At 47.2% G+C, this 20,415-nt stretch overlaps 1 protein-coding gene across 1 annotated transcript in view; it reads left to right on the forward strand.

Moving 5' to 3' along the window:
* Window positions 1-5,764: 5,764 nt before the first annotated feature.
* LOC311176752 (amine sulfotransferase-like) overlaps window positions 5,765-20,415 on the forward strand; it is a gene marked incomplete at both ends in the record, with an annotated part of 29,095 nt that continues 14,444 nt past the window's right edge. Inside the window, 2 exons of the mRNA XM_084242397.1 lie at window positions 5,765-5,791; window positions 7,020-7,084. Of these exons, the coding sequence (XP_084098523.1) occupies window positions 5,765-5,791; window positions 7,020-7,084 (92 nt within the window). The remainder of the gene's footprint in view (window positions 5,792-7,019; window positions 7,085-20,415) is intronic.

The raw sequence follows: 20,415 nt of genomic DNA on the forward strand, positions 1-20,415 counted from the left end.
ATCAGTATCTGGGTAAGGGGCACAGCTTCTGGGGAAGGAGGGGGCAAAAGAATGGAGCTCAGTGAGTAGAGAACAGTACAGTTCACATTCTCATCCATCATCTCATTCAACCCTCGGCATCCTTCCTGTGTAGAATGTGAGAGTATTTTTCAGATAAAATATAATTTACCTAAAGTTAAACATATAGCAAGTAACCATAAGTAAGGGATTAAGTAAGGCAAGCCTATGTCATTTTAGCATATGGAGAAAACATTTTTAAAAAGTATTCATAAGAAAACTTTAAGAAAATAAAGCTCCATAAGAAAATAAAGCTTAGGGCCCTACCTGGAGCCAGAAAGATATGTTCTTCTCTGGCACCCTTGATTTTCCTGTTCAGACAAAGCCTAAACAGTTCATGGTGGAAAGGATATTTGGTAGCTCTGGGTGACTTAAAGGCCCCATGAATCCCAAATAATAGATATGTCTGGGGGATGCAGTGACAGCAACAAGAAATGACAACTTTGATTGTGGTCAGAAAGCACCACTGAATATGAGGTGCACACAGGAATGGGAGTGACAGATTGATAATGTGGTCATAAAAAACAGTTGGGGATCCAAAGGTGTAAAGCTATTCTCTCTGTCGCAAGGTGTTTCTCTGTGCAGAAAGGAATGTTAAGGGAAGAAAGTGGTGACTAATACAATTATTAGAATGTATCAAAATTAATTATTCTCCAACATCTATAGAGGTTATTAGAGCTGGATTTGGGGATTTCGTAATTGCAGCTGTCCAGCTAAATAAGAGGACAGAGTCCAAAGATCATGAACTGCATGTGGATTTCCAAAATATCCTAGAGAGAACGTGACCTCCTGTGGAAATCTTAAGCTATAGGGCAAGGAAATTAAGTTAGCATTTAGAACAAGATTGCTAAATAGTACATCATAAAATAGATGGTGGCAAATAATGACATTACTAAAATAGCAACATAGGATATTTTATGTTTTGCTCAATCATAGGAGAGAAATAACTAACTACTCAGAAACAAGATACCACCAAGAGAGTCCTACAGCATAACTGTGAGGTTAAGCACCCCTGCACTCCACAGAGCAACACAGGCTGCATGAAAAGACACTGGGGAGAATCGAGGTTCTGTGTGATGAGAGTGGTGGAGAGGAATGTGTGGGGGCAGTGATCTGGCTGGGCACTAAGATGGCAGGGCTGGCAGCCCACCAAAGGCCTGGGGAGGAGATAGTAGAGATGGCCTGGGGGCACTGGCTCTTGTCCCAGGTCAAGCTCAAAGCAAAGCAGTTGAGGCGCTCCACATGGGCCAGGATCCAGGCAAGGAAGTGAACGGAGAACGGTCTCTACACTCACTGTCCTCCACCCTCAAGATCTGTAATGGTGCTGTGAAGTGTACCAACAATTAATAGAAAGCCAAGTCTCAGAATGGAACCACAAAGTAAGGAGATAATAATATTGGGGACCACACAAGCAAACTAGACCCCCCACAGAAGCATGTATCCTTCTCATATCTTCTCTCTCTGACAAGCCACAGCCCACCCACCATCCTCACTTGACTGTGGCACATTCAGCAGCCAGTAGTAAAAATCACAATGACAGTAAAACCCAAACAGCACCTGCAGGAAAAGAAAAAGAAAAGCAGCTCAGTTCTAAGTTGATGATCTTGAAACTACATTAAAGAAAATGGAAGAAATTGTTTCAAAGATAGTAGACAAACAAAACGGGCAGAGAGAAGAATATAGCACCAGGAAACTTGAGATGTAAAGGTGATATGACATCTCAAGGACAGAAACCAAACTTGAAGACTTGGAAATTATGGCCTAACAAAGAAAATTCAAACAGCTATATGAAGAAACTCAAAGAGATACTAAAAACAATATCATGAGCCCAGGATTAAAACAACAAGCAGAAGGCAGATATTGAAGCTATAAAAGAAACTAACAGACATTCAGAATGTGAAGAATTTAATAAAGAATATCAAGTGTGCTGTGGAAAGCAATGGTAATAGAATAGCCCTAACGGAGGAACAAACTTGCCCTTAAGGGAGAAGCAAATTCAGTTCAGCAAATTAGAAATTATTCAGGTGAAAGAAGACATAGAAATGAGATAATTTTTAAGTGAAGAAATTCTCTGAGAGCTGTCTGACTACATTAGGAAAGCAACATAAGACAATGGGTATCCCAGAAGGTCAAGAGAGGGAGAAGGGATCAGAGAGCTCATTCAAAAAAATGATAATGAGAAGGAACTGAATAGCCAAGGCCAAAAAGTTCACAGAACACACGATTATCTATATGTAAAGAGACCGACACCTAAACACATAGGAGTGAGACTATCAAAAGTATAAGGAAAAAAAGAATAGTAAAAGCAGCTAAGGAAAAAAAAAAAGCAGGCAACCTATGAAGGTACTTCCATCCATCCATCATCAGATTTCTCATCAAAAATGCTATATAAAAGGAGAGAGTGAAATAACATATTCAAAATACTCAAAGATAACAACCACCAGAAGAAAGCTGGATCCTGTGAAACTCCCTTTCAAATATGAAAGCAAAATAAAAGCTTTCGAGACAAGCAAGAGTTGAAGGAATTCACTCCCATGAGACCTCTCCTACAAGAAATGTTGAAAGGAGCTCTTTGCATAACATGAAAGACACAAACCACCAAAAAAAAAAAAATTAAGGTGATAAATAAGCGCAATCAAAAAAAAAATAATAAAACGGCAGAGGCACGCCATCCTATATCAATGATCACCCTTAACATAAATAGGCTGAAATCAACATCTAAAAGACACAGAGTAGTTCTATGAATTAAAAAGCAAAACTGAGTTACACACTGCCTAAAAAGCCTCACTTAATGTATAGAGATAAACACAGACTAGAAGTGAAGGTGTCAGAAATGGTATTCTAAGGCAAAGGAATATTTTTAAATTTTTAAATAAGCACTATGCTTATTTCAGATAAAATAGACTTCTAGTCAGAAATGGTAACATGAGACAAAAAATGGATATTATCTAGGGCCTCCCCGGTGGCGCAGCGGTTGAGCGCTGGGTTGCGAAGCTGCCCGCAGCCTCTGCAGCACCCGTTCGATCCCCGGCTGCTCCCCGGCCACCCTGAAGAGGGTCCCACATGGCGCGCAGACCTCTCCTGCCGCCCGCTGCTCCCCTCAGCAGTGTACTTGGTCCTTCTGCCTGCTCTGCTCCCCGCTCGGCTCTAGTGAATTCTGTCACCCTCCCGCGCTTCTGACTGTACCCAGTGCTTGTATAAATAAATAAATAAAAATAAATCTTTAAAAAAAATGGATATTATCTAATTATAAATCAATGGAGCAAGAAGATACAATATTAATTTATATATGTGATATATACATATATGTATGTGTGAATATGTATGTGTGTGTGTATATATGTACGTGTATCCAATAAAATACATAAAGCAGATATTAACAAACTTCAAGGGAGACATAGATGGTAACAAAATAATGGTAGGGAACTTTAATACCCAATTTATAGCAGTGGACAGTCATCTAGACAAGCAACTACCAAGGAAATATTGGCCATAAATGACAAATTAGATGATATGGCCTCAATCAGCATTTATAGAACATTCTACCAAACATAACAAAAATACATATCTTCTCAAGTGCATTGGCATATTCTCAAGGCTAGATAATATGTCGGGACAAATAACAAGTCTCAATGAATGTATGAAAACTGAGGTCATATCAAGCATCTTTTTTGGATCACAATGTATGACACTAGAAATCAACCAAAACAAGAAACAGGGAACAAATAAATATGCAGAGACTAAACAACATGCTAATTGAACAATTACTGGGTAAACAAGGAAATCAGAGGGAAAATAAAAAAATATCTGGAAACAAGTGAAAAATTAAGACACCACTTATCAGGACCTATAGGATTCAGAAAAAGTGGCACTAAGAAAAAGTTGATACTAACACAGACCTACCTCAGCAATCACAAAAAGTCACAAATAAAAACTACAAGGTTATGTGTAAAAAAACTAGAAAAAGAAGAAAAAATGAATCCAAAATCAATCAGAAAAGAAGGAGTAATTTGACTGGAATATAAACTGGTGCAATCATTATGAAAAGCAGAAGCCAAGAGTTCAAAACAACCAAAGTGCCCATCAACAAATGATTGGCTGAAGATGTGGTGATATATACAGAGTAGAATACTACTCAGCTGTATTAAAAGGTGAAATCTTGCCATAGCCAACAACATGGATGCACCTAGAGCGTATTATGATTAATGAAATAAGTCAGATGGAGAAAGAGAAACACCAAATTATTTTACTCATATGTGGGTCATAAACAAATAAGACAAATGAATGAACTAAACAAAACAAAGATAAATTTTAAACTGTAAGACCATATTAGTGGTTACCAGAAAAGAAGAGGAAAAGAAGGTGAGTAAATCACTTGTATGATGAAGGATAGAATTAGACTTTTAGTAGTAAACATAATGTAATACACAGATGTTGGTTTATAATGATGAACACCTCAAACCTATAACAGGTTATTATCCACATCACTTCAATAAAAACATTTTTAATATAAGTAAATACACAGATTATTCCCAGTTACCTGAAGACCAGTGTAATTTCATTGTAAGGACAAGGATCTTTAAAATTGGAGGAAAATGCCAGAACATGAAGTCAGGAGTATATAGTGTGAGGACTCCACTATTTCTGCCATTAAGATGGAGCAGAGAGGCAGGTGCCATTACAACATGGAAAAGGAAAGAAAAGGGAATCTCCCCTGGAGCCTCCAGAGAGGAAGGCAGTCCTGCCAGCACCTTCACTCTCACACTCTGAGACTCTGGTCTGACTGTGACCTCCAGAAAAGACAAAAAATACGTGGTGTTTTACAAACTAAATTCATGGTCTTTTGTTACAAAAGTAAAAGAAAACTAAAACTAAATTTCATCCTATAAAAATTAATAAATGTTACTGTAAAAATCTGTTTTCCAAAATTTCCATTTTCCTCTCCTAAAGCACTGAGATGATTTTCAGCCTGGTGTGAATCTCAGTTCTTCGCTCCATTTCTGGTGAACAAACCCTGATTCCAAAGGAGAAAACAGAGACTCAAGACTGGGGTTTAGAAAGAATCCTGCAAAGTGGGGCCCATGTGACACTCTTAGGACAGGAAGGAGGTCAGCCGTGTGTGGGGGTGGGGGTCACGCACCATAGACAGTGAGCTGGAAACCTTGGGTACTTCCTCTGCCTCCTGTTAACTGAGCTCCAGCCTGGTACCGCCCACTGTCCTCAGGGGTCAGGTTCTCGATCCTCAGGGACGTCATGTTGGCCACGTGGACCCTCTGCTCATACTTGTCCCGGAGGCTGACCCAGGTAGGAGCATCTTCTTTCCCACGACGGACTCGCAAGAAGACTCTCAAGTCTGACTCAGGACCAATGCCCCACTCCGTCTGCTCCAGCTCAGCTGCCCGGACCTTGCTCACGTGAAACAAGACAGAACCTCCTCGGATCCCCTTCAGAGGAAGGTCGGCTCCAGGGTCTTTCACTCCAAAACTCTGGGCCCCAGGACTGCAGGTGCCTAGGGCAGTGGAAACAGGAACCCTGAGGATTATTTTCATTTCAAGGATAACTGAGAACCTCACCACCCATATTTTTAGTGAAATCCATGCAATATTCTCCTTTGATTATCAGAAGGCACCTTGTGGAGTAGAACCTGCACAAGTTCCTTAAATTTCAGTTCCCTCACCTGCCTCATCATGATCGTATAAATGAGAACATGGACAAGAGCACCAACCAGAGTCAGGTACATTCCAAGTGCATAACATAGGAGGAGCTTCTAAGTGTCCACAAAGGTCTCTGTGCTCCTAACCTCTGTCACTCCTCCCTGGAGTGGAGGTGTACCTAGTGACCCCCTCTAAGGAACAGAATACAGTATAGTTAGGGGGAGCCACTTAGCAATTCTAGATTAAAAAGACTGTGAATCAGTCTTCCTCACACTCTCTCCTTTCCTCACTCTGATGAAACAGCCAGCCATGTAATCAGCTGCCCTGTGCAGATGCGCACATAAAAAAGCAACTGAGCGCAACTACAGTCCACATCCAGTGAGGAACTGGGGCCCCGAGTCAAACAGCCACAGGAGCTGCATCCTGTCGGCAAGCCCAGCAGTGCGCTTAGAAGGAGATCCTTCCCAGCACATCCTGAGGCCACTGACCTCTGGTTTAGTGGCCTAAGCCAGACAGAAGTTCCTCCTCACCTAAGCCAGACATACACTGACCCACAGACAGTGTATGCACTTGGAGCTCTTTAAGGCACTAGATTTTAGGGTGACCACTCACACGACAGAGACTAACATAACAAAGGTTGCTCTCCTTCCGACTCCTTTGGGCTATGCAGTCGTCAGGATGTCAGGATGGGTGAGGCTGGGCTGGGCTGCGTAAGACAAACAATATGATTGGTCCTTTGGGTCTCAGAAGAAGGTCAGTTCTCATCCCATACAATATGTCCATGAAAGGGAGAGGGTCCTATCACACATGGTGGGGGGTGGGGGCTCCGCACCTGTAGCTGCACCCCATGGACCCCAGTGTCCTCATGGTCTGTCAGTACCACTCAATATATGTTCTTTAGTCGCTCCTGTTCATTCTTAACATTCATACTTTCAATGTTTCTGTTTAAACTTTTGACCTTCAAGCAATTTACTGAGATGTCACACTAGGTGACCTGGTGCCTCAGGAGGTCAAAAGCTTGACTTTAGTCTGTGAGTTCAGGTCTCCATTTTCAGGCTCTGTGAGCATATTCAACCTGTGAGTTATTCAACCTGATGCCTTCAGCTGTCTCACCTGTGAAATGGAAATAATAGCACTGCTGACCTCACAGAATTAGTGTGGAGATTTAAAATAATAAAAACTTCTGCTCAGTGTTCCATAACTATTGCAGACATGGCGCCGCTCTCACTGTGATGATGGTCTGACCCAGCATTCCTGGATCAGAGCCAGAATGTCCAGGTCCAGGGGTGAGCCATTTTTCTCCACCAGCTGCCCCCTGAGGTGTCTCCTCCTGGGTACAGGGATGGGCCCCAGGAGTCAGACACCCCAATCCCGTAGGTGTCGTTAGGGAGTCACAGTCCTGCCAGGGCTTCCTGTTTACCAGGCCTGAGGCAGAAAGGACACGTGTGGCTGTGCGGGGACAGCTGGCGTCTACTGCACGGTCACCCCCGGGTCATCAGGCACAGGAGCACAGCTGTGTTGCTGGGAGAGTGGTGCAGATGGTGGGAAGGGTGGCTGACATGGAAAAAATATATATTATTGACTGTATTTGGTGTGTTCATTTTTCTCTTTCTTTAATGGGATGTTCTGTAATTATGAAACTACTATATGTTCAAAAAATATTATATAGATTAGGGGATTGATGCAAGTCTAAGGTCCACAGGCGCCTCCTCCCTAGGTAAGCACTGCTGCCGATGTGTCCCCGCCAGGCCTTCATGGTGTTCCCGCAGCACCTGAATCCTGTCAACACGGGACACGCCCTGGTCAATTCACAGCAGCGTTCCCAGTGGCCCACGGGTGCGTGTGACCCTTCCTCTGAACAGATGTCAGCATCCTACTGCTTCCCTCATCAATAAATGGGCAAAATTAAAGTAGTCTTTAAAACCTAAAGTCTCTATCAGAGTCAGTGTTATCTAATGTTGAAACATCGAGTTTTAGATGCAACCAATAACACAAATTATTTCATCCAAGAAACAGCTCTTTGGGCCACGTGCTGAGGGAGGATGTGCACGTGGACTTAACTCGCAAACAGCATTTCCATTGATTATGGAGACTTCTGAGGGACTGTCACCAGTAATTCTGCGTCTTAGCTCCACTCCCCACCCCAAGCTTTGGCAAGCACCAGGGGAACAAAGAGAAACAAGGAAAAATTCTGCTAAACAGACAGGAACTGAAGAGCTCTGGTCTTGGGGCATCTGCCCGTCACAGCGGAAGCTGCTCCCCTGGTGCTTTGCAGCCCAAGTCCCCAGCGGGGGAAGGAGAGATGTCCTCAACAGGGATCTTAGGACACTGTTCCCTGAGAGACACTCAGGAGCTGAGACAAGAAAATAGGACAGGCCGGATGCCAAAGGGGGGCTTGAAGAGGAGGCTCCTCCCTCCTAGGAAGCCTGAGGAGGTGACACAGGGATGGCCCGGGTCTGCCCTCTGAGGGTATCCCACACAGGCCCCCTAGTGTCCGTCCTGTCAGGACATGGGAACAGGACAGTCAGGAAAAAGAGACAGAGCCCAGGAGGGTCCTGTCTGGTGAAGGCACAGAAGCCCAGAATGTCACAGCTGGGGGAACCCAAAGTACCTACCCTGCCCCTCCTTTCACAGAGGAGGAGGTGCCCCAGGTTTGAGCCTGTCCTGGGTAGAGCAGGACAGGGTAGAGCAGCCTGGACCATCTTCCTCTCTCAGCCCAGTCTCTCCCCTGCAGAGGCTGCCCCTCAGCTCCCCCTCCTCTGCCCCTAGGGCTCCTCCTCCAGCACAGTGTCTGACCCCCAGGAGCTCTTCACACCCTGAGTCACCCTCCAGAGCCCCTTCCTGGGAAAGGGGAGCGGGGTTCAGTGGGGTGAGCAGAGCAGAGACTCCTGACAGCTGAGGCCAAACAGCAGCCCCGCCAGATGGCCCCTTCCTGTAACAGGGACCAGAGAGAGGGGCTCAGCCTCAGGGGCAGGGAGGACCCCTGGATGGAGAGATGGATGGATGGGGAGAACCAGATGTGAGGAAATGGAGGAGACAAGAGAGAAGGAGCAGCAGGGCTCTGTCCTCCATAAGGTGACCCCTCAAGGAGATAATGCCAGGGAGGGTTTGCAGGTAAATGAGACAGAGTAAAAGTTGATTTTGAAAGGTGGATGCAGGGGACAGGAATGCAAAAGCCCACCAAGAAGCTCACCCGGGGGCAGGAATGCCAAAACCCGCCTAGAAAATTCAGACAATGAACTTCTTCCCGCCCTGCAAATCTTTTCCTGCCATACAAACCCAGTTTCCCACCTGACCTCTCCTCACCCTATGAAAGCCTGCCTCCCCCTGGCAACGTGCAGGACTTCACCAACCCCCAACTTGGGTCCATGAATCTTGCCCCGGGGGTGCAATAAATTTTCCCTGCTTTTGAGAAACTTGGCCTGGCTCTTCTTCAACCCCCATTGCACCTGGTTCTGGGCTGAGATTGTGGCAGAGAAGGACGGCAGAGGAGGAGGTCAGCAGCACACTGGAGGAGAGAGCTGGGTGGAGTATGACATGACGAGAGATCACTAACTTATGCCTGACCAAACAAATGAGGGCTGTCCTGGAACCCCTGAGGTAGGACAGTCCAGGCCGGTTGCTGGGAGTTGTGTGTCCCAGCAATTTGGGGATGCCCGTCCAGACCAGGTGTCCCAGTCCAGGTGACAACCGAACAGTGGAGTCGTTCCTCTCGCTTGTCTGCCCCTATTCCAAAGGCCAGGACCAGGTCGTGGGATGCCGCCATTTGGGGTCTGTGCCCCCATAGGTCAGATCAGGTCATGGGATGCTGCGTTCCCGACCCTGTACCCCCATTAGTTGGGTAGAGGAGCCAACTTAGCCATGGTGTCCACAAATTCTAAGCCGAGCCCAGCCACCCTATTGGGATGCCTTCTCTCAAATCGCTTCCGTTGGGACTTGGGCCAGATATACGCTCTAAGCATCTCGTCTTTTACTGCAACACTGTTTGGCCCCAATATCAACTGGACAATGGCTCTCACTGGCCGGAACACAGCACTTTCCATTTCACGGTCCTCACAGACCTAAACAATTTTGTCACCGCAATGGAAAATGGTCAGAGATCCCTTATGTCCAGGCCTTCTTTCTCTTGCGCTCCCATCCCTCCCTTCTGTCGCTCCCTCCTTCCTGAAAACCTGCCATGGTTTCCAAGTCTCAAGACTCCTCTCACTTTTCGCCCTTTCCGGACCCCTCTTCAGCATTTTCTGATCCTCTAGATTCTCTGTCTTCACCTCCTTCGGCTCCCCAGTCCAGCCCCCGCCCCCGCCTTTTTTTTACACCTCTTAGCCACCACACCCGCTTGCGATAGTCTGATCGCTCCCAGATACAATCCCTCTGCCTACACCAAAGAATTTCGTTATCTTACCCAAGCCTATGACCTTACTCATGATTTACAGTGTTATCTTCTCTTCCACCCTGACCTCTGACAAAAGGGAACATGTTTACCGGTCAGCCCAAGACCATGCAGATCAGGTCCACTTAACTGACACAACCATGCCCCCAGGCTCTGAAGCAGTTCCCTGCCAGGAGCCGGGGTGGGACTAACAGACTGACACAGACACAGTCCCCCGGGGCAGGGTTCACTGAGACCATTTTATTACCTGTCTCCTAGCTGGTCTCCAAGCAGCAGCACATAAAGCTATACAATTTGATAAGCTCAGGGAGATTAGCCAGTCTGTCTCAGAAAACCCCGCTGCCTCCCTTAGGCACCTCACTGAGGCACTCTAGCACCATACCAGGCTTGACACTGACTCGCCTGGAGGCGCTACAGTTCTGGCTACCCATTTTATATCTCAGTCAGCCCCTGACATTAGAAAAAGTTTAAGAAGGTTGAGGACAGTCCTCAAGCCTCTATCCAGGATCTGCTGAATATGGCCTTTAAAGTATTTAATAACTGGGAAGAACAGGACAAGGCAGAGAGGGAACTCCGTAGTCGCTAGAAGGCTAAACTCCAGGCATAGGTCCTGGTGGCTGCCTTGAGACTGTCAGGCCCTGCTCCTCCAACCACTGGATCAATGGGGACATGTCCCTCCGTTTGGGAGACCAGCCCCAGGACCCTGCTTCAAATGTGCCCGAGAAGGCCATTGGTCCAGACAATGCCCCAGCCCCCGCCCTCCGCCTGGACCGTGCCCCATCTGACTGTCCCTCCATGCCTGGCTGTGGTGAGCCAGTCCTTCCAGCCCCTGCAACTCTGCCACCAGCAGTCTTGGATTTGGCAGCTGAGGACTGAAGGGGCCCAGACTCATTGACCCCAATAACCCTCAAGGAGCCCAGGGTAACGGTCAAGGGAGCAGGTAAGTCCATCTCCTTTCTGGTTGACACGGGGGCTACATTTTCTGTCCTCCCCTCCTATTCTGGTCAAACTTATCCTTCTCAGGTCTCGGTTACGGGTGTTGACAGCCTTCCTCCTCAGCCAGGACCACTGGAACCCTTCAATGTCAGCTTAATAACAAACCAATGGTCCACTCTTTCCTAGTCATGCCCAAGTGCCTCACCCCTATATTAGGACAGGATCTGCTGGCCAAACTGGGAGCTATGATCTCATGGTCTCCTGACCTGGCAGAAGATTTCATCCTCCCCTTGCTACCTGACTGCGATCCCCAAACCCAAGACACCCCTCTACCACCAGACCTAGTTAACCCGCAAGTATGGGATGTCTCTACCCCAGCTGTTGCCACCCATCATGCCCCAATCCTCATTCGCCTTAAGGATCCCTCTTTTTTTCCCTCTCACCCCCAGTTTCCAATTTCCCTCACTCACCGTCAGGGTCTCAAACCCATCGTCCAACAACTCCTGGGAAAGGGACCCCTTACTCCTATCAACTCACCCTGTAATACTCCCATCCTCCCCGTTAAAAAGCCTGATGGTTCATGTCGCCTCGTTCAAGACCTTTGCCTCATCAATGAGGCTGTGGTTGCCTATCCATCCCATAGTGCCAAACCCCTACATCCTTCTATCTCATATACCATCTTCTACCACACACTTCTCCATTCTTGACCTCAAAGATGCTTTCTTTACCATCCCTCTGGATCCTCAATGTTATTTCCTATTTGCTTTTACTTGGGAAGATCTGGACACACAACTCCCAGCAACCGGCCTGGACTGGCCTACCTCAGGGGTTCCGGGACAGCCCTCATTTGTTTGGTCAAGCATAAGTTAGTGATCTCTCGTCATGTCATACTCCACCCAGCTCTCTCCTCCAGTGTGTTGCTGGCCTCCTTCTCTGCCACAATCCCAGCAACACACTGCACAACTCACCTTCCTGTGCTCAAGAGGATACCGTGTCTCCCCATCCAAAGTCCAACTCTCAGTTCCCACAGTCGACTATCTGGGTCTTCCACTAACTCCTTCCTCCAAACAGCTGACAGTGGACCGCAAACAGGCCATCCGGGCCCTTCCCTCCGCTGAATCGACAGAACAAATCCTTTCCTTCCTAGGTTTGGTCGGATTCTTCGGTCATTGGATCCCTGATTTTGCTTTCCCAGCCAAGGCACTGTACGGCGCAGCAAAAGCCTCCCCGAAGGACGTCTCCAATCCCCCGGGGAGGTGCCAGGGCCTTCCTTTTACTCAGAAATACCCTTCTCAAGGCACCTGCCCTTGCCCTTCCCGACCCAGAAAAGCCTTTCCTCCTGCTCACAGCCGAACGTCGGGGCATTGTGGCCGGTGGCCTTTCCCAGCCTCTCGGGCCGGCCCCGCGTCCTGTCGCTTATCTCTCCACGCAGACGGGTCCCACCATCAGGGGCTGGCAACCTTGCCTTCGAGCCCTGGCAGCGGCTCACCCGGGAACCCCTCAAACTTACTCTGGGAAGACACGTCCAAGTACCGTCCCCGCACCCACCGCCTCCAGCACCTCCTGTCTCTCCCTTGCTCTCCACTCTCGCTCCTTCCCGCTCACAGGATTTCCACACGCTCTTTACCTAAAACCCTCGGGTGAGTCTCACTCAGTCTAATTCCTCAACCCGGCCACTCTTCTGCCTGTCTCCGGGCCCCCTTCTGCCGCTCATTTGTGTCCTGAAGTCCTGGACGAAATGCAATTCTCCAGACTGGGTTTGGCTGACCCCCCTTCGCCAGATGCCTACTGGACACTGTTTGTAGACGGCAGCTCTTGTGAAGGTGCGCGGTCAGCGGAGGGCTGCCTAGGCCGTTGTTTCCGTTGATCGGGTAATCGAGGCAGGAAAGCTGCCCGGAGGAATCCCCTGCCGAAAGGCAAAGCTCATAGCACTCACCAGGGCCCTCACCCTCGGCAAACATAAGAAAGTCAACAACTGTACGGATTCAAAATATGCCTTCCTCATCGCTCACAGTCAGGCTGCGATTTGGCAGGAAAGAGGGTTCCTTTCCACCAGGGGGTCCCCCATCATGAACGCTAAACTTATCCTTAAGCTTTTCGTGGCCTTGCAGCTTCCAACTGAAGTCGCCATTATCCACTGTAAAGGACACCAAACTGACGATTCTTACGTGACCACAGGTAATAACAAGGCGGATGCAGCGGCAAGGGCTCTGCAGACCCTGTCCCTATTCTCTTTCTAGCAGGTGGGCTTGCTCATTCAACAAGTCCATGATACCCTCCACACCGGGCCACACCCACTTACCCAATTCCTGAGTCCGCTCTTCCACCCCTCCTTGAGTGCAAAAGTCTGGCAGATATGTTCCTGTTGTCAAACTTGTGCTCATATGTCACCCCAAGGGGGAGTTCGCCCACCTTCTTCTTTTGCAGCTCACCAACTGCATGGACACTTACCTGGACAGGATTGACCTCTCCCTACTCAGGCAACTGCTCCAGGAACACGCAGACCATGTTCTTATCCAGGTACTTATCCAGTCCTGCCTCAGACCTCAATCTTCTCAACCAACCTTCCCCACCACTGCATCCAGGAGACCAAGTCCTGCTCAAATCGCTTCAACCAAAGTCACTGTAGCCTCGGTGGACTGGACAGCACACGGTCATTCTCACCACACCTACAGCGGTAACACTTCTGGGAGACCCCTCCTGGCACCATCTATCATGGGTCAAACGTGCCCCTGAAGACAAACAGTATGTATGTCATAACCTGGGTCCTACTAGGACGCATATTTCTTGTCAAAATCTCCCCTAGCCCAGTGTCCTGTGTATGGAAATGACTCTTTTGGGACTAATACCTCCTCTTGTTTCCTCTGCGCTTCCCTTCAGAGGCCTCTACTGGCGGCAGTTCCAATTGATCTCAACACCACTATGACCAGGAGAACAGATGCTGCTTGCCAGACTCCGCAGCTCTCTGTGTCCCGATGGGACTCCAAGCACAGCTACCCCTGCTAGCAAACTGATGCCCTTTTCAGCTTTCATTCCTGCACTTCTAATATTTCAGTTACTTCTGCGCTCCAAACAACAAGGGGAAACTTTTTCTGGTGCAATGTCTCTCTCTCTCAATATATTAATTCTTCCACTCCAGGCCCATGTTTCCAGGTTCTGGTGGCCCCACAGTTTAACTCTGTGTGGATGGTCTGAGCTAGGGTGGCTACTCTCACCACACTGGACTAAGCGGGCGGCCTTTGTTCCAATCATGGTTGGAATCAGCCTGGTATCGTCGATTGCAGCCACCGGTGTTGCAGGTGGGGCCCTGGGACACAGCCTTTTCTCTGCCCAGGATTTTTATAAATGAATAGATATCTCCTTAGAAAAAACCTCTGTGTCTTTAGCATCATTACAAAGACAGCTCACCTCACTGGCACGGGCCACTCTCCAAAACCAGCGGTCTCTAGACTGATAACAGCTGATAAGGGGGGTACCTGCCTGCTCCTCAGGGAAGAACGCTGTTACTACATTAATGAATCAGGCATTGTAGAACAAAATGTGGAAGCCTTAAACAAATTACACAAAGACTAACAAAGGGAAAGAGGGGGCTCCAACTCTCCACTAACATGGCTACAAAATCCCATAATCTCATGGCTCCTCCCACTCTTGGGGCCAATACTAATGATAACCTTATTTTTACTTTTTGCTCCTTACCTCCTAAAATTCATACAGGCTGACATTCAGGAAATGTCCCATACAACCTTCAGCCAACTCCTTCTCCACCCATACTCTCACATACCTGCAGAAGACCCTCATAACCAGGCCTGAGCGTGTCCCAGGGACTATATACCTTCTTTCCCTCATTATTCTAAAGCTCCACCAGTCTCTTTGTGATTGGTTAGTTCTTGGCTGTCTCACTTAATTTGCTACTGAGTGGGGGATCTTCACATTCCTTATCTAACAGCTTTCTCTTTCCCCATTTGTTGCATCTTTATCTTTATGGCCCAGTCCTCTGGATGGGCAACCCTGCATTGAAGTTAAACAGCTGCCCTTCTAAGTTGTCCATAAATTAAACCACTCTCCATTTCTCAATCTCTGCCTCCCTTTACCACCTGAAGGAAACCAGGACCAGTGTTAATAATGTCCTTTGGTCCTGAGATGTTTGTTTTTCCTAGTGGAATTGGTTACATTCCCTTGGTTGTCCTTATCTCTGAAGCCTCCCTAAATTCTTCAGAGGTCCCCTCCTGCACTGTCCCTGAAACTGCCTAATAACCCTAGCTTGCCCTGTGTCTCAATAGCAGAATGTAGAATTCATAAACAATTTTAAGTTAAACCTATACTTTGTGATGATCTGCTTGGAACTGATCCCCACCCAGGTGGGAGCACATGGTCACTCCTCTTTTAGTGGAGAAGCCTAAGACCCAGAATGCCAAGATCCCTCCGGATCAGACTTGGGGTTCCAGGTAGGCCCCTTATCCACATAACTGCAGAGACTCTCTGGTACTTCTTCAGCCCCCACCCCCAGGAGCAACCTTCTTTTCCTCCATCCCCTCCCGAGAGAGCTCCAGGCCCCCTGCCTCCCTGGTATCTCAGCAAAGTGGCCTCACCTCCTGAAGACTTCCCTGGACACAGTCCGGGCTGTCCCGGCATAGTATTGGGGAGGCCCCCTCCGGTGAAGCTTGGTGCACACCCCTGCCCCCACCCTTTCCACCATACCCTCTCCAGACCCTTACCTGCTTTCCGGGGCGAGCAGCACTGCCATGCTCAGGCACAGAAGTCACACTCAACAGAAAGTCTGGGCTTCACCCTCCTGGTACCTGTCCTCAGTCCTATATTATTAAATGAGTCAAATTCCCTTTTTGATTTTCCATAAACTTCAACTATCACGGACCTAATCAAGCAGCTGTTGAGCAAAGTGACAAAGCTCTTGGTGGAGATGTCAACTCCCCCCACCCCCAATGCAAATTGTAACTGACCTATTGCTTATGCTTATGGGGCTCCTCAGCAACCCTGAGGGCTGGTTCTCCTCCCGAAGCAAAAGGCAAAGCCAAACCCCTCAGAGGCTGCCTCACACCCAGCACTTCCCTTTGAGCCCCTGCCAGCCCTGCTCCTGCCCTCACAACTGGGCGGGGACAGGGGCCTGCACTGCCTTCTGCCCAGGTTCCAGCTGCCTCAGACATGCCCCTGTCAAGGACCACAGCCCAGTGGACACCCCACAACATCCCTGAGAGCTCTCAGCTCCCACACCCTGGGGAGCAGTACCTCTCTTTGACCCCGCAGGGCCTCTGTCGCTGCCCACTGGGGTCCCCCTCAGCTGCCCAGGAGAGCATCACCAGGCTGGGTCCACAGGACGGGCCCCACCACCTGCACTCAAGGGGGTCAGGGATGGCAAAGTAAACCCACTTATGGATGAGATCCCAAGCCCCAAAGGGGCTGTGAGTCTGCAAAAGATCACACAGCAAGTCACAGGCAGTGTGTGCCTCCCAACAGCAAATTGGACAATCCCATGTGCATCACACCCTCTCCTGTGGCTCAAACAAGTCACCCGAGGCCATCCTTGTCTGCCCCATAACTGCCCTGCAGTATCCCAGACAAGAGAATATCCCACACTCCCCCCAACCCCACCTGGCAGTGGGGACCTTCTCTCAGTGGGCATCCAGGAGCCCTGAGGTCAGAAGTTTTTGCACCGTCAGAACCCGGCAGCTCTGCCCCTGCTCTCTCCTGCGATGGGAGCAAGTGTCTATGTGTCCTCACACCCCTGTGAGTGCCTGTGGGACACTGTTCACCTGGAAAACCATTTGCTGAAGGGGGTGGGGAGGGGAGCTAGAGAGAGGGACACACAGTGTGGCTGCAGGTCAGGGACTCTGGGGGGGGGCAGGTGACAGACACTCACATGCTGACAGAACAGCAGGGACTTGTACAGCACAGACACCTAACCTCATTTCATCATCCCTGTCAGCGGTGCTGAGAAACAGCACACATGTAAGTACACACACACACTCACACATACACATTTGTTGTCATTTTTGGAGTCTGTGGGTTTGGAGTGCGGGGTCCTTGGGTTCGCTCTGGGAAAGATTTCACCAGAACTCCCATTTCAGGGACATGTGGTGAGTTCCCCAGGTGAGTTTCTCCACGAGACAGAGACATTAGTTATATTTAAAGGGCAGGTTTATTAGGGAAGGGATAAAACAGTAAAAGACACTTGCATAGACACAAGCGGGGAGGAAGAGCTCCCCCAGAAGGGACAGGTTTGCTGACAGGCCTGCATGGTTGCAGGTGGGCAGCCTTGACAGGTCACAGGCAGACAGGAAGCTGCTGCCCTACAGAGGGAGAGAGTTGGTGAAAAGAGGCACCTGCGTAGGCACAGGCAGGCAGTGGGAGTGCTGCCCCGAGCCTGTGCAGAGCTGCACTGATAGGATGGATGAGAGGAGAGTGCATGTTCCTGGTGCCCTCTCAGGCCTCTGGCCTGTGACAGCCCCCTGGAGGGAGCTGATCTGTTCCCTGATGTGGGAGGAAACTGTAGCCCTGGGGGAGGGGCCAGTGCTCAGGTAAAGGAGGGTAGGGAGTTGATCTGAGGGATGTCTGTCCCCTGATCCCCTGCCTGGGAGAGAGAAGCAGGATATGGGGAGATCTCAAAATGGTGCTCGCCTGCTCTCAATCCCACAGAAATTCTGCCCCCCCCCCCCCAGTAACTGGTTAAGGTTAGCAAATGGATCTCCTTTACCTGTGGCCTGAGCTCTTTCTAAGCTGCTGCTCTTAGTGTGAATGAGCGTGTCCTCAGGCCCCTAAGAGAGGAATCTCTGTTCCTTAAGCCTTAGGGTTCTCCTTGGTGCACACTATTTTTTCCAAAGTCAGACTTTTAGGGAGCATGTCTTCTAGTTCAGGCCCTAAGGGTTGGGGTAACTCATGAGGGGCACAAACCCCTTGTTTCTCAGGAAAAGGCTCTGTAAGATATCCTTCTTGATTGGGGGTCCTACTACTGAGGGTGGGATTCAGGTGAGACTGACTTTTGACTCCTCTACCCTTGTCAACATGGCCCTTCATCACTCTATGTAGAGGTGCTATTCAGCAACTTTTCAGTTACCGCAGAATAAATTTCTCCATATTTAGCGTTAAATTTGTTGTTTCTATAGGAAGAAGTGAGTTCAATACCTGTCTACATGCCATTTTGAACCAGCTTCCCACTCTCAAGGTTTTTGGAGCTTGTTTTTTGGCCTAACATATTGTTTTCTGGGGAGAATATTGCATGTACACTTGAGAAGAATGTGAAAACGGAGCGTTAGCAGCAATAGACAGAGAATGGAGCATTCAACAGGGTCTGTTAGATATTGATCCTTTTCTGCTCTATTCTCTTCCATTACCTTAATGATCTCTACATTATCTACCAATTACTACTATTGGCTTACTGAGGTCTATTCTACTTTCTATTCCATCATTTTTTTGCGCATATATCTGAAGCTCTTTTCTTATGTTCACATCTTTATAAATGCTATATCTTTCTGATGAGTAGTTCATATTGTCTTTATAAAAACAATTTTTGTCTCTTAACATTTTTTATCCTAAAGTCTATTTTGTCTAACATTAACATTGTCACTCCTGCTCTTTTTCATATTGTTTGAATAACTCATCTTTTTCCACACTGTTTTTTCCCAGTCCTGTAGAATCTAAAGTGTCTCCATATAGGTAGCATATACATCAATCATACTTCTTATTCCCCATGACTTTTATTTGGAGTACTTAATCCTTTTACATGTGACGTAATTATTGATGAGGTAATATATGTGTCTGCCATTTTCCTATTATTGTCTTTGTCTTTCATGGTTTTTATTTCTCTATCTGTCCTTGCTATCTTTTCAATATTTAACATAAATTTCTTTCAGCATTTAAATTCCATAGTCACATGTCTTACATATACTTCCATTATTTCAAACTGTCTGTCCTGGGAAATATAATTGACATATTGATTTATAAACATTTAGTTTTATTAAATAAAATTTACATAAAGATTAATATTATTATAACAATATTTATACAGAAAAATTGAACTGTAAGTAGGCTGAATTTAAAATAAACATATCAAAATGTATAGGGCAGGCCTCCCCTGGTGGCGCAGGTGGTTGAGCGCCACACTGTGAAGTGGTCCACAGCCTCTGCAGCGTCGGTTTGATTCCGGCCGGCCAGCGAAGGTCCCACATGGCGCAGCAGACCTCTCCTGTCTCGCCCGCTGCTCCCCTCAGCAGTGTATTTCATCAGTCTGCCTATTCTGTTCCCCGCTCCGTCTCTGGTGAATCCCCTCACCCTCCCGTGCATCTGGACTGTGCCCAGTTCTTGTACAAAATAAATTTAAAAATCCTATAAAAAAATATAGGGCATAATATATCATTTTCAAACAAATAGTGATGTAATTGAAAGAAAAGTTCTAATTCAAAAATAAAATGATGTCTGTAAATAAATGTAACAATTTTTTTAACATGATTCTTTTTTATTTAATTTTTTTAAGATTTATTTATTTATACAAGCACTGGGGTACAGGCCAGAGGTGCGGGAGGGTGAGGGAATTCACCAGAGACAGAGCAGGGAGCAGAACAGGCAGAAGGACCGAAGTACACTGCTGAGGGGAGCCAAGGGTGAGACAGGAGAGGTCTGCCTCACCAATGTAACAATTGTTTGCCTTCACTGAAATCTGCTTCTCCTCTACAGATCATTACCACCCCTAGAGTCTGTGAATCTCTCAAAAAAAGCATGGTCATTTCATCACATCCACACACCTTAGGATAGAGGGTAGTCACCCTCCTGCTTCTCCCTGTTGCAGGCATATCACAATTTCTCCACTTGTTCAATCCCCAGTTCTTTGATGATATATCCAGCTACCCTTCACACCACTCCTCCTCATCACAGTTCTACCAAACTCCTGATCACTTCTCATCAAAGACAAGATCAGTATTTTCTTCAATCAATGAGTACATCAGTATCCATTAGGATAAAGGTTAGGAAACTTGGTTGTACACTATAAAAAGTTGCAGTTGTGATCCAAGATTCAAGAAGTCACACTAAGCAGTAATGGCTGCAGAGTCGAATATAACCTGCTCCATGCACCTTGGCAAAAGTTAACATTTGTCTCCCAATACCCTGGATGGGGTGCTGCAGAAAATGCAGTAACTCTAACTTCCTATTGCAGAAACTACAGATTGTCTGAAAAATCTCTCATAAATCATACTATTATAAATTCACAATATGTAGTCTTAAATAATTTTAATAGTACTCAGCAATCATTCATATGTGTGACAATTATTTAAATATAAGCTATATAAATGTATAATAGTTTATATATTTATATCCAGATAAATAATACAAATGTATAACAGCTAGCACTTACTGAGCTCTTGCTAGGTT

The sequence above is a fragment of the Talpa europaea genome (assembly GCF_964194135.1).
Source record: "Talpa europaea genome assembly, chromosome: 9".
NCBI lineage: Eukaryota > Metazoa > Chordata > Mammalia > Eulipotyphla > Talpidae > Talpa > Talpa europaea.